The sequence below is a fragment of the Neoarius graeffei genome, chromosome 4 (assembly GCF_027579695.1).
Source record: "Neoarius graeffei isolate fNeoGra1 chromosome 4, fNeoGra1.pri, whole genome shotgun sequence".
Lineage (NCBI taxonomy): Eukaryota > Metazoa > Chordata > Actinopteri > Siluriformes > Ariidae > Neoarius > Neoarius graeffei.
This window is the reverse complement of record NC_083572.1, coordinates 60191156-60217614: the sequence shown is the minus strand read 5'-3', so window position 1 is coordinate 60217614 and position 26459 is coordinate 60191156. Positions and strand designations below refer to the sequence as shown.

Sequence of the window (26459 nt, the reverse complement as noted above, 5' to 3'; positions counted from 1 at the left end):
CATGCCTTTGGACTGTGGGGGAAACCGGAGCACCTGGAGGAAACCCACACAGACATGGGGAGAACATGCAAACTCCACACAGAGAAAGGCCCTCGCCGGCCACGGGGCTCGAACCCGGACCTTCTTGCTGTGAGGTGACAGCGCTAACCACTACACCACCGTGCTGCCCCCATTCCAAAACTATTGTCATTTAATATGAAGTTGTTCCCTCCTTTGCTCCTATAACAACCTCCATTCTTCTATGATGAGATGAGTGGAGCCATGTCCTTATGAAGCTCACTTTGTGCACATGGGCACGGTCATGCTGGAGCAAGTTTGGGCTGGGCTCATTAGTTCCAGTGAAGGGAAATCTTAATGCTACAGCATACAAAGACATCCTGTACAGTCACATGCTTCCAACTTTGTGGCAACAGTTTGTGGAAGACACACAAATGGGTGTGATGGGCAAATGTCCATATACTTTTGGCTATATAGTGTATATTCCTGTCCTTTTCCCCACAATCTTTTTCCTAAAATAGGAAAATATAGGAAAAAGATTCTGGAAAAAGAAATAATACTATATTCCATAATGCTGTTTTTTTTTTTTTTTGTAACTTTTTCCTCTGAGTTCTTAATAAAGCACATATAGCACATGGCTTAATGAGATGTACCATTTTCTGTGAATTTGCATGTACTAATTTATCTGCTCATCATCTTTTCAACAGAGAGAGAGAGAGAGAGAGAGAGAGAGAGAGAGAGAGAGAGCCTCTCTCAGCCTTCCACATCTTCCTGTTTTGATGGGTCTTTGAGAGAGCTTAGTTAGGGGCTTCAGTAGACAGAACAGAGCAGCCCATTGGCTTTCTATCTACGCAGCAATCACGTCAAGCAAAGTGCACTCTGATTTACAGTATAAATGAGCTGCTACAGTAGTTTTTCTGTCTCCCTGGCATACACACACACACTATATATATATATATATATATATATATATATATATATATATATATATATATATATATATATATATATATACACACACACACACAGTACCAGAGTGTGTGTGTGTGTGTATGTATATATATATATATATATATATATATATATATATATATATATATATATATACACACACACACACACACACACACACACAGGTGTATATATATACAGTTAGGTCCATATATATTTGGACACTGATACAAATTTTGTTTTTTTACCTGGTTTACTGAAACATATTCAGGTTATAGTTATATAATGGACATAAAGTCCAGACTTTCAGCTTTCATTTGAAGGTATCCACATTAAAATTGGATGAAGGGTTTAGGAGTTTCAGCTCCTTAACATGTGCCACCCCGTTTTTAAAGGGACCAAAAGTAATTGGACAATTGACTCAAAGGCTATTTCATGGGCAGGTGTGGGCAATTCCTTCATTATGTCATTCTCAATTAAGCAGATAAAAGGCCTGGAGTTAATTTGAGGTGTGGTGCTTGCATTTGGAAGATTTTGCTGTGAAGAAAACATGCGATCAAAGGAGCTCTCCATGCAGGTGAAACAAGCCATCCTTAAGCTGCGAAAACAGAAAAAAACCCATCCGAGAAATTGCGACAATATTAGGAGTGGCAAAATCTACAGTTTGGTACATCCTGAGAAAGAAAGAAAGCACTGGTGAACTCATCAATGCAAAAAGACCTGGATGCCCACAGAAGACAACAGTGGTGGATGATCGCAGAATAATTTTCATGGTGAAGAGAAACCCCTTCACAACAGCCAACCAAGTGAACAACACTCTCCAGGAGGTAGACGTATCAATATCCAAATCTACCATAAAGAGAAGACTGCATGAAAGTAAATACAGAGGGTTCACTGCACGGTGCAAGCCACTCATAAGCCTCAAGAATAAAAGGGCTAGATTGGACTTTGCTAAAAAAGCATCTAAAAAAGCCAGCACAGTTCTGGAAGAACATTCTTTGGACAGATGAAACCAAGATCAACCTCTACCAGAATGATGGCAAGAAAAAAGTATGGCGAAGGCGTGGTACAGCTCATGATCCAAAGCATACTACATCATCTGTAAAACACGGCAGAGGCAGTGTGATGGCTTGGGCATGCATGGCTGCCAGTGGCACTGGGTCACTAGTGTTTATTGATGATGTGACACAGGACAGAAGCAGCCGGATGAATTCTGAGGTATTCAGAGACATACTATGTGCTCAAATCCAGCCAAACTGATTGGTCGGCATTTCATAATACAGATGGACAATGACCCAAAACCTAAAGCCAAAGCAACCCAGGAGTTTATTAAAGCAAAGAAGGGGAATATTCTTGAATGGCCAAGTCAGTCACCTGATCTCAACCCAATTGAGCATGCATTTCACTTGTTAAAGACTAAACTTCAGACAGAAAGGCCCACAAACAAATAAAGTATACCGGTGCAGTAAAGGCCTGGCAGAGCATTAAAAAGGAGGGAACACAGCGTCTGGTGATGTCCATAAGTTCAAGACTTCAGGCAGTCATTGCCAACAAAGGGTTTTCAACCAAATATTAGAAATGAACATTTTATTTACAATTATTTAATTTGTCCAGTTACTTTTGAGCCCCTGAAATGAAGGGATTGTGCTTAAAAAATGCTTTAGTTCCTCACATTTTTATGCAATCATTTTGTTCAACCCACTGAATTAAAGCTGAAAATCTGAACTTCAACTGCATCTGAATTGTTTTGTTCAAAATTCATTGTGGTAATGTACAGGACCAAAATTTGTCCAAATATTTATGGACCTAAATATATATATATATATATATATATATATATATATATATATATATATATATATATATATACAGTACCAGTAAAAAGTTTGGAAACACCTTCAAATTCAATGTTTTAATTTAATTTTTTTTTCCTACGTTGTAGAACAATACTGAACTCATCAAAACTATGAAATAACATATGGAACATATGGAATTATATGGTAAACAAAAAAGTGTTAAAAAAACAACGTTTCATCTTTTAGAGTCTTCAAAGTCGTCACTATTTACCTTGATAACAGCTTTGCACACTATTGGCATGAACTGCTCACTTCAGGTCCTTCCACAACATTTTGATTGGATTAAGGTCAGGACTTTGACTTGGCCATTCCAAAACATTTAACTTTATTCTTCTTTAACCATTGTTTGGTAGAACGACTTGTGTGCTTTGGGTCGTTGTCTTGCTGCATGACCCACCTTCTCTTGAGATTCAGTTCATGGACAGATGTCCTGACATTTTCCTACAGAATTCGCTGATATAATTCAGAATTCATTGTTCCATCAATGATGGCAAGCTGTCCTGGCCCAGATGCAGCAAAACAGGCAAAAACCATGATACTACCACCAGCATGTTTCACAAATGAGATAAGGTTCTTATGCTGTAATGCAATGTTTTCGTTTCTCCAAGCATAACACTTCTCATTTAAACCAAAAAGTTCTATTTTGGTCTCATCCGTCCACAAAACATTTTTCCAATAGCCTTCTGGCTTGTCCACATGATCTTTAGCAAACTGCAGACGAGCAGCAATGTTCTTTTTGGAGAGCAGTGGCTTTCTCCTTGCAACCCTGCCCTGCACACCATTGTTGTTCAGTGTTCTCCTGATGGTGGACTCATGAACACATTAGCCAATGTGAGAGAGGCCTTCAGTTGCTTAGAAGTTACCCTGGGGTCCTTTGTGACCTCACTGACTATTACATGCCTTGCTCTTGGCGTGATCTTTGTTGGTTGACCACTCCTGTGGAGGGTAACAATGGTCTTGAATTTCCTCCATTTGTACACAGTCTGTCTGACTGTGGATTGGTGGAGTCCAAACTCTTTAGAGATGGTTTTGTAACCTTTTCCAGCCTGATGAGCATCAACAACGCTTTTTCTGAGGTCCTCAGAAATCTCCTTTGTTTGTGCCATGATATACTTCCACAAACATATGCTGTGAAGATCAGACTTTGATAGATCCCTGTTCTTTAAATAAAACAGGGTGCCTACTTGCACCTGATCGTCATCCCACTGATTGAAAACACCTGACTCTAATTTCACCTTCAAATTAACTGCTAATCCTAGAGGTTCACATACTTTTGCCACTCACAGATATGTAATATTGGGTCATTTTCCTCAATAAATAAATGACCAAGTATAATATTTTTGTCTCATTTGTTTAACTGGGTTCTTTTTATCTACTTTTAGGACTTATGTGAAAATCTGATAATGTTTTTGTTAGGACTAGGACTGTTTTGGCCTCTAGAGGCCGCTGTTATTTCCTTTTCATGTCGTGTTCATTTTGGCCTCTAGAGGCCGCCACTGTTCCTGTGTTTTGAGTTTGTGTTAATTGCCTAATTATCTTCACCTGTGTCCTTAATTAGTTTGTCTATTTATACCCCTGAGTTCAGTCCTCTTGTCACGGAGTCTTTGTGCTGTTATGTTTATCTCCAGTTTCCTTTGTACTGTGTTTTTTGATCTTCTTAGCTTTTGTATTTTTGCACTTTGCTTTTCTTTTGGATTATACTCTTTGGTTTTTTTTTGTCTTTTGTTTTGCCCTGTATATAGTGTATATAGTTTAAATAAACCTTTTGATTCTTTTTCTACTTCCGCCTTACGCCTCTGCATTTGAGTCATCCCCCTGGTGGCCTAGTGGGGGTTTGCTGGATTATCACACCAACGAACCAGGTTCGAATCCCAGCAAAACCCTAACAGAAAGACTCCGTCATGACCGACTCAGCAGAGGCTGCTTCAACTGTCTACCCGGCCAACCTTCAGGGAATTATGGCAGCTTTGACACGCTTCGGAGCGACCATGGACGCTCATGGACGTACGCTCACCAGCCAACGTGAGGCCCTCGCTCGCCACGAGGAACTGCTTCAGCAAATTGGGAAAACCCTGGCACAGCTGACATCTCTGCCTGCATCCCCTGCACCTGATTCCTTCACCTGAGTTCCCAGTTATTCTAGGCCTTCCTTGGCTTACTCGCCACAACCCTCGCATAGACTGGGTAACAAGCCAGGTTGTGGAATGGGGCCCTGCATGCCATGCCTCTTGTTTGCTCTCTAGCTCTCCTGTGTCTCCTGCCGAGCCCCCTGATCTCACCGAGTTATCTCAAGTTCCCACAGAGTACTGGGATCTCAAGGAGGTATTCAGCAAGAGCAGGGCCGCCGTTCTTCCTCCGCACCGGGCCTACGACTGTGCCATTGACTTGATCCCTGGGACTACCCCTCCTCGTGGCAGACTGTTTTCACTCTCTCAGCCAGAACGCAAGGCTATGGAGGAATACCTCAAAGACGCCCTGGTCTCTGGGTTCATTCGACCCTCCACCTCACCTGCTGGTGCCGGCTTCTTCTTTGTCGGCAAGAAGGATGGGGGGCTTCGACCATGTATTGACTACAGGGGCCTGAACAAGATCACTGTGCGCAACCGATATCCCCTTCCGCTGATGTCCACTGCTTTCGACCTGCTCCAAGGCGCCACCGTCTTCACCAAGTTGGACCTACGGAACGCATACCACCTACACTACGGATCGCCGCAAGATTGCCTTTGTGATCACCTTATTAGCTGGTAAGGCGCGAGCCTGGGCTACTGCTATCTGGCAAAGACAGGGACCTGAGTGCTTTGATTTCCAGCTGTTTTCTGAAGAGATGCTTCGGGTCTTCGATCAGGCAGACATCAGTACCGACGCAGCCCGAAAGCTCATGTCCATCCGGCAAGGAGGAAGCGTCGCAGATTACGCCATCTCGTTCCGAACACTCGCAGCAGTAAGTGGATGGAACGAGACTGCCCTGGTGTCAGCCTTCCACCATGGTCTGTCTGACCCCATCAAGGACGGTCTGGCCTCTATTGGATGCCCAAGTGACCTCGAAACCCTCATCTCACATGCTATTCGTCTGGACAACAGGATGAGAGAACGCCACCAAGCCTTGAGCCCCCCCAGCCTCCCTACCTCTACCTGGAGACCATCTACCTCCTTCAGTGACTGTCCAGAACCCATGCAAGTGGGCCGTACTCGCCTCTCCGCATCTGAGAGGGAGCGCAGAAGGAGGGACAAGTGCTGCATCTACTGTGGCAAGCCTGGTCACCTCCGAGCATCATGTCCCGAACTCTTGGGAAAAGGACCGCCCCGTCCAGCCGAGGGAGGGTTGTGACGGGGCCTACCCTCTCTCCCGGACTCCCTGGTCAAGGAATCTACATCCCGGTCTCCATCTCCTGGGGTGAGTCTGTCCACTCTTGTCAAGCTTTGATAGACTCAGGGGCGGCTGGGAACTTTATGGATATTCACTTCGCCCAAAGCATCAATATACCTACTGCACCTCTTGAAGTCCCTCTGTCTGTGTCTGCCCTCGATGGCCAAGCGTTAGGTGATGGAAGAGTCACCCAAGTTACTTCTCCAGTCTTCCTCCAGTCTCAAGGTCACAAGGAAGAAATATCCCTGCACCAGAACCAAGAACCCACGACAGCGTCCCCAGGGTCTCCTGCATCCTCTGACCATTCCCCGGCGTCCCTGGTCCCACGTGGCAGTCGACTTTATCACGGGTCTGCCTGAGTCACAAGGTAACACGGTCATTTTGGTCTTAGTTGACAGATTCTCCAAGGCCTGCCGCTTCATACCACTGTGCAAACTCCCCTCTGCTCTTGAAACTGCGAAACTTTTGTTTAATCATGTCTTCCGAGTCTTTGGTCTTCCACAGGACATCGTCTCAGACCGAGGGCCCCAGTTCTCCTCCCGAGTGTGGCACGGGTTCTGCAAGGTCATCGGAGCCACTGCCAGCCTCTCCTCTGGGTTTCACCCACAGTCCAATGGTCAGACGGAGAGGCTCAACCAGGACCTGGAAACCACCCTGCGAGGCCTGGCTATGGATAACCCGACATCGTGGAGCACCTGGCTGCCATGGGCGGAGTACGCCCACAACACCCTGCAGTCATCGGCCACCAAGCTGTCGCCATTCCAGTGCCAATTCGGGTTCCAGCCACCTCTGTTCCCGGACCAGGAGGAGGACGCGGGGGTGCCCTCGGTCAACCAATATGTGAGACGGTGTCGCAAGACCTGGAGCAAGGTCAGGAAGACCCTCATACAGACCTCCAGAACCAACCAGACTCAGGCCAACCGCCATAGAAGACCTGCACACGCTTTCCGCCCTGGGCAGCGTGTTTGGCTGTCCACTAAGGACCTTCCACTGCGGGTGGAGAACCGAAAGCTTGCTCCTCGCTACATTGGCCCCTTCAAGGTGGTGCGCAGGGTGAACCCTGTCTCCTACCGGCTCCAGTTGCCCCGGACTCTGAGGATCAACCCCACTTTCCATGTTTCCCTGTTACGGCCCGTACTGACGTCTACGTATGCCCCTGCCCCTAGGAACCCCCCACCCCCCCGCATCTTCCAGGGGCAGACTGTGTTCACTGTGAATCGCCTGCTTGACTCCCGCCGGGTCCGCGGCGGGTTGCAATATCTGGTGGACTGGGAGGGCTATGGTCCTGAGGAGCGCTGCTGGGTTCCTGCTCGGGATGTCCTTGATAAAGAACTATGTCGGGACTTCCATTCGGCCCATCCGGATCGCCCTGGGAACGTCAGGAGACGCTCCTAGGGGGGGGGTCCTGTTAGGACTAGGACTGTTTTGGCCTCTAGAGGCCGCTGTTATTTCCTTTTCATGTCGTGTTCATTTTGGCCTCTAGAGGCCGCCACTGTTCCTGTGTTTTGAGTTTGTGTTAATTGCCTAATTATCTTCACCTGTGTCCTTAATTAGTTTGTCTATTTATACCCCTGAGTTCAGTCCTCTTGTCACGGAGTCTTTGTGCTGTTATGTTTATCTCCAGTTTCCTTTGTACTGTGTTTTTTGATCTTCTTAGCTTTTGTATTTTTGCACTTTGCTTTTCTTTTGGATTATACTCTTTGGTTTTTTTTTGTCTTTTGTTTTGCCCTGTATATAGTGTATATAGTTTAAATAAACCTTTTGATTCTTTTTCTACTTCCGCCTTACGCCTCTGCATTTGAGTCATCCCCCTGGTGGCCTAGTGGGGGTTTGCTGGATTATCACACCAACGAACCAGGTTCGAATCCCAGCAAAACCCTAACAGTTTTAGGTCATATTTATGTAGAAATATAGAAAATTCTAAAGGGTTCACAAACTTTCAAGGGTATATGCTCAGAAAATGTATAAATAAATTCACTGCAGGGAGATAGGAAGACAGAAAGCATTTTCACTGATAAATCATGATCTTGGATGTAATGTAGGTAATTTTTTAGAAGCATTTTTGTTAGATTTCTTCAAATTCCCTCTCCAGCCTGACTCCAAAGAATAAACCAAATGCTCTGACTATAAAGATAATAATAAAAAATCTGTCATCTGTGGCAGTTGCAGGGATGTACAAAGCCTGTTCAATCATTTCACCCAGTCCTAATGAAATGATTTGATGGCCTACTTGCCTGTTTACCTGCCTACCTACGCACACTGCCTGTGCGTTCATTGAACGTGACCATAGGCTTCCATAAGGCTAGGCAGACATATTGCAAAAGAAAATGAGCTAGTTGACCACTGTGAATACTAACAATAGCCATGTTCATTGTTTACAATCATTATGAAAATGTCAGGTGTTTTCTTACATGTGAATAACACACAGGGTAGTTGGATATGACAGCGATGCACTATGAGCCAATGCCCCACCATCACCACCACCAACAACAACAACAAAGCTCTCTCTCGTAGACTTATTCTCCTGCAGTAATCAGGCAGTGCATGTTCATGTGTTTTGGAGGCATGGCTTTGGAAGGAGGGCTGCAGAGAGGGGTTGGATTTTTAAGTTGAGTACTTTGAAAACCTAGCTTTCTCTTGTTGGTTTCTCCCAAATTACCCTACCCTAGTGTTAAGAATAAATGGATCAAGATCAAGTCAAGGTCAAGGCTTTTTTTAATTGTCATTTCAACCATACACAGTTGGTACAGTACACAGTTAAAATGAAACATTTCTCCAGGACCATGGTGCGACATAAAACATCACAGGACTACAAATCTACATATAACAAAGTGTATGAGTACAGCGAGTGCAAACATTGCAGACTATAAACTACACAAACAGCAGAAAGTGCAAACATCAAGGACAGTGCAAAAAAAAAAAGACAACTACCACAAACAGACAGTACAGTGCCAACCAGTACCCATGACTGATAATGTATGGAAAGTTTGAGTGAACATTTTGAGGTAGCAATATGTTAAAAAAAATAATAATGAATGTAAACTGTGCAAGCGATCATTGTTGTCATCACTACCAAACCCGATCCTGGCTTAAGGCTAAACATGTTTGGTTGACTTGGCCAGAATTGCAGCAGTAGGGTGGCTAGTTCTTTTCTGCACACTCACACCTATGGACAATTTCGAGTAGCCAGTTAACCTAACTTGCATATCTTTGGGGAAACCAGAGTACCCAGAAGAAAGTCACACAGACACAGGGAGAACATGCAAACTCCTTACAGAAATGCCCCTGTCGGCCACTGGGCTTGAACCCACAACCTTCTTGTCGGGAGATGACAGTGCTAACCGCTGCACCACCATGCCACCCACTGTGCAAGTGATAAGCATTGTAAACATTGTAAAAAGTGATGTGTATTGTTCTTCACTATGCAAAGGTTGTTGTGGGAGTGGTGTGATCAACAGTCTGTGTGTATCAGTCCAGTCCCTCAGAGTTGAGGAGTCTGATGGCATGTGGGAAGAAACTGTTACAAAGCCTGGCTGTGAAGGGCTGAGTGCTTCGGTACCTTTTTCAGACAGCAGGAGGGTGAAGAGATTGTGTGAGGGGTGCGTGGGGTCATCCACAATGTTGGTGGCTTTCCGGTGTGGTGTAATGTGGTGTAAATGTCCGTAATGGAGGGAAGAGAGACTCCAATGATCTTCTCTGCTGTCCTCACTATCGACTGTAGGGTCTTGCGATCCGAGACAGAATTTACTAAGGTCATGAAATATTGGACAGACAAATCAGACCCAATATATGTAGGAGCCAGTAAAACATGGATTCATGATAAATGATGATGCTACATCTTGCATCATCTTGCATCATCACTGAGGTTGGCTGTTGACAAATTTCACAAACAATTGTTGCTTCATTTTTTTCCTCCAACCATCTCTTGTAAATCTGTGTCAGCAACTCATACTTCCTAAACAAGTTTTGAAGCCTGACAGTGCTCAAGAACCACATAATTTGAGCTGAAATATGTATGGATTGGGATATTAGAAAATTACCATGTGGTGTTGGAAGTGTCAGTGTGATTGTATGGGCTGCTCAGTGATTACTTCTTTTGAAATGAAACTCCTTGGCTGGTTATATAGCCTGCTGTGTAGAGGAGAAAGTAGCTAATAACTTCTTCTTCTGACCTTCTGACCTCATCAATTGACTTGATGAGCCATACTCTTTCAAAGCTACTGAGCAGCAGCTTACTCTTCAGAGTAGCTCTTTACAGACACAAACATAACCACAAGATTCAAGTCATCACATATTTGTACTAGTGCTGTCAAGCGATTAAAATATTTAATCGCGATTAATGTCGCGACTGTCATAGTTAACTCGCAATTAATCGCAATTTAAACGCACATTTTTGTCACATGAAAAACCATTGTAATTCTCTTATCAGCAAAGAAAAGTGAATGGGCTTGCTTTGTACCAGTGTTTTTTTTAATTTTTTTTTTTTTTATTGCAGAGCATAACACGTCTTGTCACAGCCACTGACATCCATAACTTCCATATTAGATGAGAAAACCAAGGGATGAAAAATAAAGTGCATATCACTGTGAAAATAAAAAAAATGTTTTATTTTACTCTTCATTAGTTTCTTTTGAAGAGAAGTATTTGCCATAAAAGAAGAAAAAAAAAAATAAATAAAAACATTCATCATACGTTCAAAAACGTTCATCATAGTGTGGCACTGTATTATCTAATTCTCACTGCTTATAACTATACACCTACCCGGTGGAGATGAGCTGGGAAACTGAAGACTGAAGGAACAGTATTGAAAAGTATTTTTCCAGTCTCACCTGTGAAAGGTAATCCCATGTGATCTCGTTTGGATGGTAAACCTGTTGGTACAGTTAAACGCAGCACATGAATGAGGCATCTTTATTCTCGGCTACTGTCTAGATGCTATACCAGAGACGGGTGAAGAATCTCCACTTTGCCACGTCCAATATGGCGGCGAGGATGTTTATATGTCTATGCCTTTCTCCATCACTCACACGTACTCTTATTGAAGCAGCGCACGACAAGCCTCAACAGGAACTACGGGTGACTCGCAGGGCCAAATTAGAATTTGCGTTAACGGCACTATTTTTTTTAATCGCGTTAAATTGAGATCGCGTTAACGCGTTATTATCGCGTTAACTTTGACAGCACTAATTTGTACTAATGATAAATCAGTAATTCATTTCAATTCAGTCCATGTTTATCTGAATCACACATTTAACAATAGCCTTTGTTAAGCCAAAGGCAACAGTGGCAATGAAGAAAACCCAAGAGGAACCAAATTCAAAATGCATGACACAATTAAAATTCATTGCTCTTCTACAGTTGTATACTGTTCAGTCCAACAGTTCTACGTATGTTGAAAGAATGCCTTGCAGTCTTTATGATTACAGCAGCAATTCTTAGATACATGTACAGTGGTAGGGTATTTACAGACAAACATAACCACAAGATTCATGTCATCACATATTTGTATATTTGTACATATTTGCATTTTGAGTTTGGTTTCTCTTGGGTTTTCTTCATTTCCACTGTTGCCTTTGGCTTAACAAAGGGTATCCATGTGGGAACATCTGCAGCAGCAGAAAGTTGTGTTGCAAGTGCAGAAGCTGCAAGCAAAAGAAGACTTGACATCTGCCAGGATCAGGCACAGACATTGCATCAGGCAGCAGGACTAGACATACAACTCAACAAAGAGAGATTCCAGATTATTAGGTATGATCTTAGTTATGCAGTGGTTTGAAAGAGTGTATATTGTGATCAAAGTACAAGCAGGAACTCGAGCAGGTCTACCGTACCTATGGAAACATAACTACAAAGGAGGTCCAGAAGGTGACACAGGCATGAAGGAACCCTGGGACATAAATCATCCTGCCACTTCACCAACAGTAAAAGCAAAAAATATTGTCATTCAAATTATTTTTAAATGCCGTTTTGATTGGTTGAGTAAACTGCAAATACAGTGGGGCAAAAAAGTATTTAGTCAGCCACCAATTGTGCAAGTTCTCCCACTTAAAAAGATGAGAGAAGCCTGTAATTTTCATCATAGCTACACTTCAACTATGAGAGACAGAATGAGGGGAAAGAATCCAGGAAATCACATTGTAGGATTTTTAATAAATTAATTGGTAAATTCCTCGGTAAAATAAGTGGTCACCTACAAACAAGCAAGATTTCTGGCTCTCACAGACCTGTAACTTCTTCTTTAAGAGGCTCCTCTGTCCTCCACTCGTTACCTGTATTAATGGCACCTGTTTGAACTTGTTATCAGTATAAAAGACACCTGTCCACAACCTCAAACAGTCACACTCCAAACTCCACTATGGCCAAGACCAAAGAGTTGTCAAAGGACACCAGAAACAAAATTGTAGACCTGCACCAGGCTGGGAAGACTGAATCTGCAATAGGTAAGCAGCTTGGTGTGAAGAAATCAACTGTGGGAGCAATTATTAGAAAATGGAAGACATACAAGACCACTGATAATCTCCCTCGATCTGGGGCTCCACGCAAGATCTCACCCCGTGGGGTCAAAATGATCACAAGAACGGTGAGCAAAAATCCCAGAACCACACAGGGGGACCTAGTGAATGACCTGCAGAGAGCTGGGACCAAGTAACAAAGGCTACCATCAGTAACACACTACGCCGCCAGGGACTCAAATCCTGCAGTGCCAGACGTGTCCCCCTGCTTAAGCCAGTACATGTCCAGGACCGTCTGAAGTTTGCTAGAGAGCATTTGGATGATCCAGAAGAGGATTGGGAGAATGTCATATGGTCAGATGAAACCAAAATAGAACTTTTTGGTAAAAACTCAACTTGTTGTGTTTGGAGGAGAAAGAATGCTGAGTTGCATCCAAAGAACACCATACCTACTGTGAAGCATGGGGGTGGAAACATCATGCTTTGGGGCTGTTTTTCTGCAAAGGGACCAGGACGACTGACCCATGTAAAGGAAAGAATGAATGGGGCCATGTATTGTGAGATTTTGAGTGAAAACCTCCTTCCATCAGCAAGGGCATTGAAGATGAAACGTGGCTGGGTCTTTCAGCATGACAGTGATCCCAAACACACTGCCCGGGCAATGAAGGAGTGGCTTCGTAAGAAGCATTTCAAAGTCCTGAAGTGGCCTAGCCAGTCTCCAGATCTCAACCCCATAGAAAATCTTTGGAGGGAGTTGAAGGTCCGTGTTGCCCAGCGACAGCCCCAAAACATCACTGCTCTAGAGGAGATCTGCATGGAGGAATGGGCCAAAATACCAGCAACAGTGTGTGAAAACCTTGTGAAGACTTACAGAAAATGTTTGACCTCTGTCATTGCCAACAAAGGGTATATAACAAAGTATTGAGATGAACTTTTGTTATTGACCAAATACTTATTTTCCACCATAACTTGCAAATAAATTCTTTAAAAATCAATGTGATTTTCTGGATTTTTTTTCTCATTTTGTCTCTCATAGTTGAGGTATACGGGTACCTATGATGAAAATTACAGGCCTCTCTCATCTTTTTAAGTGGGAGAACTTGCAGAATTGGTGACTGACTAAATACTTTTTTGCCCCACTGTAACTGCTTACAAATAATGGTCTGCTCGTGCAGACCATTACAGTGGAAAGCCATTTAGCTGCAAATAATGGTCTGCTTGTTGTCAACATGGCACAATTTCATTATCATTTGACTCATCGCACAAACTTTATAATCAGTATTTTAAAAAAATAATTTGAATGATAACACAATTATGGCAGTGTAGTGGTTAGCACTGTTGCCTCACAGCAAGAAGGTTCTGGTTTTGAGCCCTGTGACCGACAGGGCCTTTCTGTGTGGAGTTTGCATGTTCTCCCTGTGTCTACATGAGTTTCCTCTGGGTGCTCCGGTTTCCCCCACAGTCCAAAGACATGCAGGTTAGGTTAATTGGAGGCTCTAAATTGACCGTAGGTGTGAATGTGAATGGCTGTTTGTCTCTGTGTCAGTTCTGTGATAACCTGGCAACTTGTTCAGTACCCCGCCTCTCACCCATAGTCAGCTGGGATAGACTCCAGTTTGCCTGCAATCCTGCACAGGATAAGCGATTACGGATAATGGATGAAAACAGTTACTGAACTCGATTTTTATAAAATACTGTGATTTGTTAGTGTCTCGCAAGCAATTATTTGCCACTGCCTTTGGCATTGGCAAATAATTAATTGCTTGCTCGCCACTAACAAATCACAATATTTTGTTCAATCTTGTCCAATAATTGCTTATTATTTGTAGCTTATATTTGTATTATCTGCTTAAAAGTTCTTCCTTTTCCTTGACTGTTTACATCTGGTTACATTGTTTGCACATTTGCACATTACTGCCCTTCTGCTGCTACATCTGATCATTGCCTTATTTTTGTATTACACTACCTATTTTGCACTACATTTAACCTTTATTTTGTACTACACTGGGTGTTTTTTTTTGTTGTTGTTGCTTTTGCTTTTCTTTGCTTTTCTTTTTGCACTATATTGCCTTACTCTGTATTACTTCTTCCACCTATTTATTTATTTGTAATTGGCATTCATGGTGGACAGCAAACTAAGAATTTCATTGTGCAAGTGGACATGTCCTTACTATGCATATGACAATAAACACTTTGAACTTGAACTTATGAAACAGTAGTGACGTTTCAGTTACCACAGCATATTAAATAAATAAATAAATAAATATTCACTAACTCACACTGATGTGGATTGTCCATCTTGCAGCGTCCAGTCTAAAATAAAGATAGAGAATATTCATCAACAGAAATCTACTTTTTTTTCAATCACTCATAGCTTTCAGCGAGAAAGCCCTATGAGGATTGTGAAATAGAAAAGCAAGCCAAACATGAGCACTGAAAACAATTGCTTTTGCTCCACACTTGGCTGCTCTGGGATTTGCCAGGCTGGGGATTGGGGTTAGACATGGGCAGGTGCTTTGAATACAGATAGCTGAGCTCAAAGGTTATAGCTCGAGATTGGCAAAAACGTGGCACCGGCTTTTATCAAGAAAAAGACAACTATTTCGAAATTCATCATGGAGGTGTGGCAGCATTATTATCCAGTCTAATTTATGTGCCTTTTTCAGTGGCTCCTGCAACAATACATTTGTGCTCAGGAAATTTGTTGAATAAAAGTATGTGAAGGGGTTTTATTAAGCATACTCAGTTATGGGTATGCTGTTATAGTCTGTTTTAATTTGTTAATAATTTTACTATTCGAGATGGATTTAAATTGACCACATATTGTATTTAAATCAGTTATATTCTGAAGGCAAAGATATTTGTTTCATATTACAGTGGTGCTTGAAGGTTTGTGAGCCCTTTAGACTTTTCTATATTTCTGCATAAATATGATCTAAAACATCAGATTTTCACACAAGTCCTAAAAGTCAATAAAGAGAACCCAGTTAAACAAATGAGACAAAAATAGTATACTTGGTCATTTATTTATTGAGGAAAATGATCCAATATCACATATCTGTGAGTGGCAAAAGTATGTGAACCTCTAGGATTAGCAGTTAATTTGAAAGTGAAATTAGAGTCAGGTGTTTTCAGTCCATGAGATGACAATCAGGTGTGAGTGGGCACCCTGTTTTACTTAAAGAACAGGGATCTATCAAAGGGCGGCACGGTGGTGTAGTGGTTAGCGCTGTCGCCTCACAGCAAGAAGGTCCGGGTTCGAGCCCCATGGCCGGCGAGGGCCTTTCTGTGCGGAGTTTGCATGTTCTCCCCGTGTCTGCGTGGGTTTCCTCCGGGTGCTCCGGTTTCCCCCACAGTCCAAAGACATTAGTTTAGGTTAACTGGTGACTCTAAATTGACCGTGAGTGTGAATGGTTGTCTGTGTCTATGTGTCAGCCCTGTGATTACCTGGCGACTTGTCCAGGGTGTACCCTGCCTTTCGCCCGTAGTCAGCTGGGATAGGCTCCAGCTTGCCTGCGACCCTGTAGAACAGGATAGAGTGGCTAGACATAATGAGATGAGGGATCTATCAAAGTCTGATCTTTACAACACATGTTTGTGGAAGTGTATCATGGCACGAGCAAAGGAGATTTCTGAGGACCACAGAAAAAGCGTTGTTGATGCTCATCAGGCTGGAAAAGGTTACAAAACCATCTCTAGAGAGTTTGGACTCCACCAATCCACAGTCAGACAGATTGTGTACAAATGGAGGAAATTCAAGACCATTGTTACCCTCCCCAGGAGTGGTCAACCAACAATGATCACTCCAAGAGCAAGGCATGTAATAGTCGGTGAGGTCACAAAGGACCCCAGGGTAACTTCTAAGCAACTGAAGGCCTCTCTCATGTTGGCTAATATTAATGTTCATGAGTCCACCCTCAGGAGAACACTGAACAACAATGGTGTGCATGGAAGGGTTGCAAGGAGAAAGCCACTGCTCTCCAAAAAGAACATTGCTGCTCGTCTGTAGTTTGCTAAAGACGTGGACAAGCCAGAAGGCTATTGGAATTTTTTTTCTTTTCTGGTCGGATGAGACCAAAATAGAACTTTTTGGTTTAAATGAGAAGCATTATGTTTGGAGAAAGGAAAACACTGCATTCCAGAATAAGAACTGTATCCCATCTCTGAAACATGGTGGTGGTAGTATCATGGTTTGGCCCTGTTTTGCTGCATCTGGGCCAGGACGGCTTGTCATTGTTGATGGAACAATGAATTCTGAATTATACCAGCGAATTCTAAAGGAAAATGTCAGGACATCTGTCCATGAACTGAGTCTCAAGAGAAGGTGGGTCATGCAGCAAGACAACAACCCTAAGCACATAAGTCATTCTACCAAAGAATGGTTAAAGAAGAATAAAGTTTATGTTTTGGAATGGCCAAGTCAAAGTCCTGACCTTAATCCAGTCAAAATGTTATGGAAGGACCTGAAGTGAGCAGTTCATGTGAAGAAATCCACCAACATCCCAGAGTTGAAGCTGTTCTGTATGGAGGAATGGGTTAAAATTCCTCCAAGCCAGTGTGCAGGACTGATCACCAGTTACTGGAAATGTTTAGTTGCAGTTATTGCTGCACAAGGGGGTCACACCAGATACTGAAAGCAAAGGTTCAAATACTTTTGCCACCCACAGATATATAATATTGGATCATTTTCCTCAATAAATAAATGACCAAGTATAATATTTTTGTCTCATTTGTTTAACTGTGTTCTCTTTACCTACTTTTAGGACTTGTGTGAAAATCTGATGATGTTTTAGGTCATATTTATGCAGAAATATAGAAAATTCTAAAGGGTTCACAAACTTTCAAGCACCACTCTATATTGCATTCAGGGTGTCACAGTTTCCAAATGATTTGATTATGGTCAAAATCAGAAGTTTTATTAATCTCAGGTTTGTTACTTATTTATCCCAGGGTTGTTGCTTTGATGGGGATTATGCTGAAGACTTAACACATTTGCGTATTTTCTAATAATCTCTGCCTTCTTCTGTTTTCAGGCATAGCTGGCAATCCAGTGCAGTTCAATGAGAATGGGGATGCTCCTGGTCGCTATGAAATCTACCAGTACCAGATAAATAACAAAACAGCAGAGTATAAAATTATTGGCCACTGGACTGACCAACTCCATCTGAATGTAAGCCTCATCTTTTTAGGGTTATGCAAAATATAATGGTCCAGACTGTACATTTCATTTATCTTATGTCGTTATCATGTTTCATACTGTGGGTGTCTTGTTCTGTGATTAATGCATGATTTACTTAATGATTTCTTTGAGTAATGATTGAAGAAATGCCTCAGAGAAATCACTAATTATACATTTGTGGCAAGCTGTGAAAAAAAATTGTCAACACAGATTTTGAAGCAATACTGATTTTAGTTATTAACTGGTGTGAATAATGAGCAATAATTTTGCATCACAGATACCAGAGATGCAGTGGCCAGGTGGTATAAAGCAAATACCCTCCTCCATCTGCAGTCAGCCTTGCAAACCAGGCTGGCGTAAGAAAGTTGTGAAGGGCATCCCATGCTGCTGGCATTGCGAGCGATGTGATGGCTACCAGTACCAGGCAGACCCATATACCTGTAAAATGTGCCGCTTCGACTTGCACCCCAACAAGAACCATACAAGCTGCCAGCCAATCCCAATCATCAAGCTGGAATGGAGCTCACCATGGGCTGTCATACCTGTACTCCTTGCCATCATGGGCATTATGGCCACCTTGTTTGTGGTGGTCACCTTCATACGCTACAATGACACTCCAATTGTGAAGGCATCAGGAAGGGAGCTCAGCTATGTCCTGCTTACAGGCATCTTTTTTTGCTATGCCACTACATTCCTGATGATATCATCTCCTGATGTTGGGATCTGTTCACTCCGACGTATTTTTCTAGGACTGGGGATGAGTATTAGCTATGCTGCTTTGCTAACCAAAACCAACCGTATTTATCGCATTTTTGAGCAGGGAAAGATGTCAGTGAGTGCCCCACGTTTCATCAGCCCAGCATCCCAGTTGTTGATCACTTTCAGCCTGATCTCAGTCCAGCTATTAGGGGTTTGTATTTGGTTTGTAGTAGATCCTCCTCAGGCTTTTGTGGACTATGAGGACCAGCGCATGGCAAATCCAGAGTTGGCACGGGGTGTGCTCAAGTGTGACATCTCTGACTTGTCACTCATCTGCCTGCTGGGGTACAGCATGCTGCTAATGGTCACTTGCACAGTCTATGCCATAAAGACACGTGGGGTGCCGGAGACCTTCAATGAGGCAAAGCCCATCGGCTTCACCATGTACACAACCTGCATTATCTGGCTGGCCTTCATACCCATCTTCTTTGGCACATCACAGTCGACAGAAAAGGTAGGGAGTTAATCTGGAACTACAAAGCATGAAAGAAATATGACGTGGTATTTGCAACATTATTTTTCACATAAGGTTCAGAGAATATATGCAATGCGGTGAGAGCGAGTGATTCGATTTTTGGCTTTAATCAAGCTGCAGCATATTTATGAGCTGTAATATAAAACATTTGATCACCATATTAGCAATGATGTGTGCACCTGGATAATAAGAGTCTTCTTTGCTGATCCTGTACTGTGTCAAACATGAAAGAAGCTTTGAAATGGCAAGGCCATCGAACGTTGGCTTCCTGCAGATGATGTAACACGTTGATAGCAAATGCCCCAGAAAGAAACAAATAGAAATGAACATGGACTCATGAGGGAATTTCAGCTGAGACTTCTTTATTCTGCATTACTCATTTTAATCAGAAAACCTGGGACTTTCTGCCAGTAGAATTTAGATAAGAATCCTTTTTACCCCACTTTTCTTCCAGTTTCACTATACATTATTGAATTAGCTCCATCCATTAGAGTACTTGGGAAATGTCTTTCCTTCTCCAATCATAAGGTCCATGTTACATAAATAATCAGTCATGATCTGCATTTCAGTGTGTGCTATCAGAGGAATATTGGAAAGAAGAAGGAATTTGTCTTTGCTCACGTAGCTTGCACATATCACTGGTGATAAAGGTGTGAGTGTCACATGGCAAATTTACACCATTATATTTGCCACAATTTCTGAAAGGAATCAACACTTCAAAACAGCCCAGGCTTAGCCAAGTTGACAAGCATAGCTGATCCTGGCAAGGGTAAGATGGCTTGTCTTTTAGAGCAATTAAATGCATCTTTATCCTCTGGCACTTGATTTACCTTATCTGTCTGTCTTGCCACCCACTTACCACCAGGTGCCTCAAACAGAACACCCACTCCATCATTTGTGTCAGTGTTTTATGTCAAACTGAACACAATGAATGTCACTCAGGGCATTATGAATCATTTACACCAGGCCATGTGGTTTGGCCTCCATTATATATATTATAAGTCTGCTGAGTGCTTGGTACAAAGGTAAGACTAATAATGTGTCTTTCAAATCATAATGACATGGCTAGGCCCTGCGATGGATTGGCAACCTGCCCAGGGTATACCCCACTTTTTACCTGAAGCCAGCTGGGATTGGCTCCAGCATCCCCTGCGACCCTGATGGATAAGTGGTATAGTGAATTGATGGATGGATGGATGGATGGATGGATGGATGGATGAGAGGGTTAGCATTGCAGATTGGTAAATACTATAAAACTGTGAAAGATGATTACTTGTATTCAGCCTGAAACTTGGAGGATGGTGTGGCTTACAATATTAAATTCCACTGTGTCATATATCTGTGGTAATTTTATTTGCTTGTCAGTGTAACAATTCCATGTAATACTATAGTCTAGAAAATGAGACAAGGGCAAAAGGACACTTAGATCCGAGTATAAGTGCCTCTATTTCTATCTTCACCCTGCAGAATTGCAGTTATTATAGTGTTTGTGGGAGATTCTCCTCCATTTTGTTGTTGACAGAGTAATTACTGTCTGTGTAGTGAGAGAGCAAGGCCTACAACTCATTACATACAGGTGTGTGTTTCAGAGCTTGAAGTGGCAAGAAGCACTTTTGTGCCTCATATAGGTGCAAAGTAAAATTTCAAAGTAAAATTAGTTTGTTAGTGTGCATAATACAACCCCAATTCCATAAATTTGGAACACTGTGTAAAACGCAAAAAATAAAAAAAGATGATTTGCAAACCTTGGAAACTTGGGAACTCTATATTAAATTGAAAATAGTACAAAGGCAACATATCAGATGTTGAAACTGAGAAATTGTTATTGTTTTTTGAAAAATATATGCTCATTTTGAATTTGCAGGGTGACAGAAAATGAGAAAAAGAACCCCATTGCATCAATAAATGGAGAATCATATGCAGAAATTTTTAACAAATCTGGATAAAACTTAAAGGTTATCCTTCCATTAATATTTTGCATGTCAGCAAGAATATCTGATGAACAGGAAAATAAACTAAAAGGGTATATACTCTGAATACCATGTTTTCCCCCACTGAGCCTCCTGCCTCAATTCAACTGGCTTGTGCACAAACTTAACAAAAGCACACACACAGTATGCTACTACTCAATATTTTGGTCCTCCTATCCAATCCACATCACTTGCTTTCTATATGCACCAAAGGGACAACAGTAAACTTATTTTAAAAAATCAGAGATGGAGACAATCAGTTTTGTGCCAGCTGTTCACATTGTACCTGCACAGTTCACTTAAAATCATGACACAAGTGAATAATGGACATTATTATTCATACAGAATACTTTTTCGATGGAATAAAAACATGTATTCTATTCCCTTCTAGTGGGTTTCATTCATTTGGTTTGATAGCATGCGATATCGTTAGCATATTGCTTATCCTACGTGCATTACGTCACTCTACCCAATGGAGAATGAGCGTTTATGATATTGCATGGTTATTAAGACAACATGATGTCACATGTCGGAGCTGAATGCGAATATCCAATGAGAGTTTTCTGTTGTGTGTAACCCATGTCATTTTCAGACGCTCCCTTAATTCTTTTATTGTGCTAAGAATTTCCTGATAGTCCCTAGAGCGTGCCATAGAATGTTTTGAATCAAACCAGATGCGGAAAACCAACTACGCTCAATCAGACACGATAGACCAACGAATGACTAAGAAGAAGTAGAAGTAGAAAAACAGAAAAGAAAGAAGAAAGTAGAACAAATAGAAAGAAAATAGATTCCCCCCATTTGATCCTCATCTTCAACGCCTTCCTTTTTTTATCGACTTCCTTCCCTTCGGTGAGTCTCTAGCTCTAATGATATTCCCATATGTTTTTCTTAATATAACCAATTATTACAAATAGATTAAAACTCCCTGTTTTAATATAGATTTATGTCCTGCAATCAAGTCCCGAGATCGTCGTGAGCTTGATTTTCCTACCCGATATCCTGGTGAGCAAATTATTAACTTTGTGACTTATACTAATATGTTAAGCTAAGCTAGGTTATTGTAAACAGGTCCTGGTGAGCCTTATAAGCTTCCTACATGGTAAATTGGCATGACATAGTCTTAAAACCAGTCAGGATACTCTGAATGGACTTCGACCTTATGGTTTAGTAGGGTTTTGTGTATTTTAGGAATTTTGAGTGTCTTATATTTTCATCAGTATGGGTCAGTGACAGTTACGTTGCTGGACAGTTAGCTCTCTGGCTAGCATGGTTTCTAAGCAACAATGTCGGTCTAGCAAGACAGCAATCTCCGGTAGCTGACTTTACGGAGATGTGCCGTAAGAATGAGTTTATTTGTTGTTTTGTATGTTGCCGTAATGACAACAATAACATGGATAAGGAAAGGTTACTGTAGTGATTAAATGAAATGGAATTTAATAGTAATTGAATAGTCTGTATAATTCTGTGCAGACTGGTTTTTCCGTACCCCTGGAAACGTCCCCCGAATCACCTTCATCTTTACCTGGAACCCCTGGAGCCCTGATCTGCACTCCCCACCTTATCATCATTTTCCCCTTGCACACCCCCCTGTCTTCCTCTGATTGAACTGTCCCCCATCAACGTCCACTGTCCCTGCTACTGTAGTAGGACTGAATCCGACGTCATCATTCCTTTTAATTTAAATTTTTTTTTTGAGTGCACTCGTTTTATTTGGGTTTATTTTTTTTATTCAGTTGATTATTTTGAGATCTCATAGGGTTTTTTTCCTATGAATATTTCTATGAACATCTAAGAATATTTTGTTATCATTCCTTGTTGAGCCCTTGTAATTACTACGTGGATAAATAGTGCCGGCACTTAGAAGGTATATTTTTATTGATATTTTTTTGTACGATACTCCTGGGTTACACCCCCATGGTACATTGTAGTGGATTTACATTGATATTTTTTGTATGACATTCCTGGGTTACACCCCCGTGGTATATTGATATTGGTATTTTATTGGTGGTACTCTCTGGTTACGTACACATACACACACATCAAACACTTGATCACAATCATTAGTTTAGTATTCCATGATAAGATAGTTTAAGTAGGCTTAGATATCAAATAGGACTAAAATATATTAAATATATTGAGTATCTTATCTATTTTTAATATATATATCTAACATATATTTAATAGGATTTCAGTGATTTGCACAAAACTTAGCGTATTATTCTTCTGACTGACACTTTTACTATCCACGTTTCACACTGATAGATCTTACTTGCACCTTATTGCACTAAATATTATTTATTGTATAAATTTAATGACTTTCCCTTGAATGAACTAATTTATTGTGTGAATAAATATTTATTGTATTATTATTCTGACATCAGTGAGTGCTGTGTGTTGCTTGGGGTGAGTAATTGACTGTGGTCTAGCCATAACCTAAACCAGTCTCCTTAGAACCCAGAGTTGGAGTTAGACTGTTCCCGCACAAGCACAGGTTGTTTCCCTCGTCGTGCGGGTTACATGTGCATGCACAGAACCTTTCTTTGTTAGCCGGTGGCACCTGCAGTAAACTGTTGCAGTGAATTGAAAATGCCATAAGATACATATTACACATAAAACTACTGCACTAGCAAGCTACTTTTTACATGTACATTGGATTGACAGAGCATTGAATTATACTGGATCAGAATCAGCATTGGATATTGGAAAGTACCCCCCCCCCCCCCGTTCTTACTTTTTTGTAAAATATATAATTGTTCCGGGGTGGCACAGTGGTGTAGTGGTTAGCGCTGTCGCCTCACAGCAAGAAGGTCCGGGTTCGAGCCCCGTGGCCGGCGAGGGCCTTTCTGTGCGGAGTTTGCATGTTGTCCGCGTGGGTTTCCTCCGGGTGCTCCGGTTTCCCCCAAAGACATGCAGGTTAGGTTAACTGGTGACTCTAAATTGACCGTGAGTGTGAATGGTTGTCTGTGTCTATGTGTCAGCCCTGTGATGACCTGGTGACTTGTCCAGGGTGTACCCTGCCTTTTGCCCATAGTCAGCTGGGATAGGCTCCAGCTTGCCTGCGACCCTGTAGAACAAGATAAAGTGGCTAGAGATGATGAGATATAATTGTTCCATTGAATGTGTATGTATAATAATAAAAATATTGGCTGGCTTTTTTTCGTAGTATATCAGATATATTCCATTCAGCTAGCATGATACTGAACAAGTTGAAGACGAGTATCTGATATACCACTCAACACCAGCCGATATTATTTAAATACTGGTGTTCTTATCACTCTAAGTATCATTATTGTATAGACACTTTAAACACTACGGGCTGCACAATTATGCCCTTATTACATACAGTACTGTCAAAAGTTTGGGCACACCTTTTAACTCAAGTGGTTTTTTTTCTTTATTTTTGTTAATTAAAATACACTTCATGTCTTAAAGTAATGATGGATGTTGTTTCTCTTTACTTAGTTGAGCAGTTCTTGGCATAATATGGATTACTACAGTTGTTAAACAGGGCTATTTACTGCATTTTTATTATTTACTTGTTACTGTTTGATCTCAAATGCATTAAAAAGGCCAGAAATTGCACTAATTAACTTTTGACGAGGCACACCTGTTAATTGAAAAGCATTCCAGGTGACTACCTCATGAAGCTAGTTAAGAGAATGCCAATAGTGTGCAAAGCGTAATCAAGGTAAATGCTGGCTACTTTGAAGAATCTAAAATATGAAACATATTTTGTTTATAACACTTTTTTTGTTTACCTCATAATTCCAAATATGTTCCATGTGTTATTTCATAGTTTTGATGTCTTCAGTATTGTTCTACAATGTAGAGAAGATTCAAAATACAGCAAAAACAGTGAATGAGTAGGTGTGTCATACTAGGGCGTAATTTTGGGTAGGGATGCTAGGGACGTGTCCCTACCAATATTCAGCCGCTACTGTGTAATCACGATCAATAAAACCGATGTCCTAACCTGAGAAATGATTATATGGCACACAAAGGGTTAAATGTATGACACTGCTAATAATCCCCCCTCTAACGTAGATATCATTCTCTGATTAGCTACCTGTTTCTCGCTAACTTACATGATTGGCTATCCCAGCTGTCACTCCATCTGCTGTAAAAACAGCACACTTCCCACAGCAGCCGTGACTACCCGCCCATCAACCCCCCGTATCTCACACGTCCACACCTGACCTACCCCACGCACCCCCCACTCTCCGTCAGCCTACATATTGAGCTGGACTTCAATGTCCATGCATGCTTCCCCTACGACTCGCATGCTGACTTGAGTATCATGGATGACGGCCCCCCTCCCAAGAAACGAGACATTCGTTCATTCTTCTTCAAAGTCAAGAATGTAAGTGCAGGGTTTCCGTCGAGCTTTAAAAACTCAACAAAATCCTTTTGATGTATGGAAACCCTTCATAAAAGTATTGCTGCGGCTCCTTAGGCAGGTTTAGCAACGTGACAGGACGCATCAGAGCTAGGCTACTGCATAGCTGCAGAGAAAAGGAATGCTGGAACAATGTAACTTGGTGTTAAATAATATCCTCGATGAATGAATGTTAAATTTATAGACCTAATGGTTTTACAGAATGTAAGTAGTCAGATGTAGGCTACTGCATGGCCATGCAGATGTGCGACTTGCATTTCAGAATCAACAGCGTGACAGCCGCTGAGTCTGCTGCGTTCACCGTTTTACAGAGACCTCTTTCTACTACTACTAGGCTAGGCTAGATACAACAAATCCATGGTCCTTTACTGCCACCTACAGACGAATATTGGTAACCGCAGCATGTTTGGTTCTTTCAAATAGGAGCAACCAGTGTAAACTAATTTGCTTGTGTTTATGTTTGAGTATCAGTAACCAACACATTTACATTTCATTTATGTGTACTTACATGTTGTAGTTATGTGTTTCAATGTTCTTGATGTATGTTAATTGACAGTATGTTGCACTTTTGCAGCCCTTAACATCCTGCATAAGTAAAGCTGAGAACTCTGAAGTTGCCTCCTTGACTTTCATTACATGACGTTACATTACATTTAGCTGACGCTTTTATCCAAAGCAACTTACTGTTACTATTTTGGTACAGGGTATTGGTTACAGTCCCTGGAACAATGTTGGGTTAGGCCCTTGCTCAAGGGCACTTCAGCCATGGATAGAGATGTAGGGAGAGGTAAGGGTGGGATTTGAACCTGCAACCCTGGGATCCAAAGGCCAACTCCCTAACCATTAGGCCACAGCTGCCCTCGTTAACCTATAAGATCTGCATGACATGAAATTATGATTGCTAATGGAAAAAAAAAAACACCTTTCGGAAGCTCTGCCTTGGATCACTTTTGTGTCCCCACCAATGTCAAAATCAAAGTTCCTCCCTTGCTGTCATATACTGTATGTAAGTTCACACTACATAGAAAGTGGAAGTGTAGGGTTTTATGGCATC

The 26459-nt window shown here is 41.7% G+C and overlaps 1 protein-coding gene and 1 long non-coding RNA gene across 2 annotated transcripts in view; both read left to right on the top strand.

Annotated features, from left to right (window-relative positions):
- The window catches only part of grm4 (glutamate receptor, metabotropic 4), a 242562-nt gene that overhangs the window by 189257 nt on the left and 26846 nt on the right, over positions 1-26459 (top strand). Inside the window, exons 7-8 of the mRNA XM_060919429.1 lie at positions 17657-17793; positions 18080-19015. Of these exons, the coding sequence (XP_060775412.1) occupies positions 17657-17793; positions 18080-19015 (1073 nt within the window). The remainder of the gene's footprint in view (positions 1-17656; positions 17794-18079; positions 19016-26459) is intronic.
- Positions 21585-26018, top strand: LOC132885111 (uncharacterized). The gene is made up of 3 exons (XR_009654550.1): positions 21585-21858; positions 21949-22011; positions 22480-26018. It is a non-coding gene; the product is annotated as an uncharacterized LOC132885111 (long non-coding RNA).